The sequence below is a fragment of the Antrostomus carolinensis genome, unplaced genomic scaffold, assembly GCF_000700745.2.
Source record: "Antrostomus carolinensis isolate BGI_N321 unplaced genomic scaffold, ASM70074v2 scaffold41912, whole genome shotgun sequence".
Classification (NCBI taxonomy): Eukaryota; Metazoa; Chordata; class Aves; order Caprimulgiformes; family Caprimulgidae; genus Antrostomus; species Antrostomus carolinensis.
Window position 1 is genome coordinate 37,552 of NW_010300958.1, and position 3,661 is coordinate 41,212.

The following is a 3,661-nucleotide window of genomic DNA, read 5'->3' on the forward strand; positions in this document are numbered from 1 at the left end:
AGTAGGAAGTGAACACAATAGAAGGCAGACACAGTGGTACCAAAGTCATTACAAAATGTAAATTAACTTTAGTGGCCCTTCTCACTGGAGTTTCTCTCTTGATCTAGCTCATGTCATGAGTAAGGACATTTTACATTTTTCATATACTGCTTCTGGGGAAAAAGGAAAAAAAAAAAGGGAAAAAGAGAAGGATGCCAGTTATTTCTCCAGCATGTTGGAATTACTCAGCGTTGCTTTTAAAGGAACTGTTTTTTGGTCTGTGTTTAATGTCATCAGAATTGCATTTCTTTCCTGAACAACTTTTATTTTGCTTGCTGTACATGGGTAGACTATACATGATAACTAAAAAATGTGTAAAGTGGTACTAAGATCCAGATCCAATACGGACATTTCAGAAGTTAATTCCTTAGAATGACAGTCAAGCACCTAGATAGTTCTGTGGATCTGACCCTTGAATTCCAAGTTAGGATCTTAGAGTAGCGGCCAGGAAAGGTGACAGGGTTCTGGTGATTTTTTTTCTGCTGTCATGATGCAATATATTCTGAGTACACAGGCACATTGCAAACTAAAAAGCCACATAAGTCCTCTAACATGCAATATGGTCTAAGAGACTTAAACTTGGAAGATAAATCCAGCATAGAGTGGCCTTCTGGACACATGGCTTCTCAAGCATATACAAAGGAAAAGTAGACCGTTTGGTCTTAAGCTGGACACAGCCAACCCAAATCACACATGCTGCAGCAGCCTTCTGTCTGTCAATCCACACAAAGCCAATGCTGAAATGAGACAGTGCGCCAGCTGATTCTGTTGATTCCTGATTTTGGGAATCTATTTAAGGGAAAGAAGCAGTCTAGATCACCTTGCTCTTGGTTACACAGGAATAAACGGAGGAAAAGAATTTGACATCATTCTTTCTTGTTGTCACAACAGTCCTAAAGCCTGGAAATTCCTGCTTCCTTAAAACTTTGCAGGTCAGGCTACCAACAAGATGTCAAGATCTTTTGGCTCCTGCAAGCAGATAGTCTCATTTCAGTGCATACCTCTAAAGCCAGTTAAAGGTACTGTATACCGTATTATGTGTTTTTGCTGGTCTGTAGCAAATTAAAATATTTTGATATAAAGATCATAGTCATGATTAATATACATTCTCATTATAGTACAGCTCAAGCTGCCTGCCTGATTGATGAACCTAAGCAAACAGGACTGTATAAATACCCTGACAAACTGCCAGGGCAGATCTATGATGCTGATACCCAGTGCAAATGGCAATTTGGAATGAAAGCAAAACTGTGCAACCTCAGCTTTGTAAAGGTACCTATTGATATACTTTTGAAAAGTTAAAATTACATTAGAGAACTGCAGTACACTAAATAAGTACAAGTAATAGAGTGTTCTGGGCCTGGGCTATTTCTCTACCTTATCTTGACTGGCAATTTGCTTTGAAGGTACTGGCCTCTTTTGAGTAATATCTCAATCCCAGGGGAGTTTCAGAAGGAAATCTGTTCTTTCCAGGAGCCATAAGGAGACCAGTTGAATACGTAAGACCCATGAGCCCTTGCCTGCTATGCTAAGGGAAATGAGCAGGCAGTAGAGTTTTGATCAAAACTTGCATGGGGCCTGGGGTGTGGGGTAAGAAGGACAAAGTTTCTTGTGTTTTGTTTTACTCATTCATTGACAGCAAAGTCTGGAAAAGATCTATATAGTTATTTTAGAACAATAAAAATGTAACTTAGACTCTTGACTTTGTGATGAAGGATTAATTTAGATTAACCCATTATTTTAGTGACTGCTGCACTCCTTGCTGATCTCTTCAGAGAAGACATTTTATTAAATAATCTCGAGTGCTCATTCTGAAAATAAGTATTGTCATTTCTTTTACTCCTGTTATTATCCTGGAGTACTTTATTTTATTCTAACCACGTTTATCAGGTGATGGCATCTGTGTTTCCTCTCCAGCTAATAAACAAAGAGAGAGTGAACCACACTGTGAAGACACTGTTTCCAGATATCTCCTGTGTTTTAGAAAATCTAGTCTCTTCGTAGTATTATAGTCCCTGTAGACTTGGAAATTTTAGCCTTGAACTTTTTAGCACTATTTTTGTTCTATTATAGTCAAACACTCAGAATTGTTTTAAAAATATATACTGAAATGGTGCATAAACAAGTTGGCTACATATAGGATATGGCTGTGCCATGAATCTTAAACCCTGGATTTTCTAAATTCTGAAAAGGTTTTATTTATATGGCCTTTAAGGTAGCAAAGGCCTGTATCATTTGTTACTCTTTCTAAACACCAGGAAATAATGGGAATTATGAATACTATAGTGAGTATTTTTTTTTCTTTTCAGGATATATGCAAATCTCTCTGGTGTCACAAAGTGGGTCATAGGTGTGAGACAAAGTTCATGCCAGCAGCAGAAGGCACAGCTTGTGGTATAAGTATGGTAAGTTGTTTTATAAATAGGACAATGTCATTCTAACTTGTTTCTAGACTGTATTGGGTCAAATACCAGCTCCTGTCAAAACCAGTTTTATCCAGATCCCTCCAGGTGTGCTATCATGCACTTCTGGATTGCTCTGTAAAAGATTGCATTGCGATAGTCAGGACCGGTCCTCACAGTGGCACCTCTCTGAGGTAGGGAGTGATGCCTCTCCCATATAACTATGGAATAAGATACACCTGGCAAATCTAAATCACTAAGAAAATTAATTATAACAGAAGTTAGAACAGGGGTTCCAATTCCACTCTGATTTGAACATTCCTCAAGCCCTAATATTTGCTGTACAGACTAAGGCCATCATGCGTATCATTGTCAGTGATCACTACTGAAAGAGCATGATTTTTTGTTTCAGTTGAACCTTCTAATTTACACTCATCTATAGTTACACAAAATATTTTCTTTTGCTGTAATGTTTCTTCCAGTAGAATTCTGTTTTGATTTCCAAGTTACTGACAAATGTTCTATTTCGCTTTTTCTCTTTGTGCAGTATTTCAAATTCAATGATAAAAGGGAAAAATTTTAGCAGATTTTTAGCAGACTATTTTTAAATTACATGGGAACTTTTGAGGTTCTGACAGCACAGGACCATAAATGAACATGGATTTTTTTGGGAAGAGTAAGCCAAAAAGATACTCTCCAAGAGAACAGTTTTGCAGATTTGTACCTCAGAGATCTTCAACTCAGAGCTTGGACAAATTTTAGAACATTACTTATCTATACCATTGTGTGGAATAATGTCCTACTTCAGAGTCCTTGTTCTACTGTAAACTATCTCATTGAGTTCAATGGGTGACCTCATGTTTATGAGGGTTAAGCACTGGAGCTTTTAAATGTGGATTTTTCCTTTGTTGCATCTACTAGGTACCGCTAACTTTGATGGGATATTCTTTGGCATTCTTTTGGCAGTGGTGTCGAAGAGGACAGTGTGTCAAATATGGTGATCATGGACCCAAGCCTGTAAATGGCCAATGGTCTGCCTGGTCCGAGTGGTCAGAGTGTACTCGCACTTGTGGAGGTGGGGTCACATATCAAGAAAGACACTGCAATAATCCAAAGTAAGCCATAGATATGAAAAGGTATTATTTTTATGCTAATTGTTTAAGTTTTTAGAACAAATAAAAAAAAACAAAACCCAAACAGAACAGAATCCAGTTCTGTAG

General features: G+C 37.7%; 1 protein-coding gene across 1 annotated transcript in view; it reads left to right on the forward strand.

Moving 5' to 3' along the window:
* Positions 1-3,661, forward strand: part of ADAMTS18 (ADAM metallopeptidase with thrombospondin type 1 motif 18) — a gene marked incomplete at both ends in the record, with an annotated part of 49,879 nt that overhangs the window by 37,392 nt on the left and 8,826 nt on the right. Inside the window, 3 exons of the mRNA XM_029083836.1 lie at positions 1,158-1,311; positions 2,349-2,444; positions 3,363-3,556. Of these exons, the coding sequence (XP_028939669.1) occupies positions 1,158-1,311; positions 2,349-2,444; positions 3,363-3,556 (444 nt within the window). The remainder of the gene's footprint in view (positions 1-1,157; positions 1,312-2,348; positions 2,445-3,362; positions 3,557-3,661) is intronic.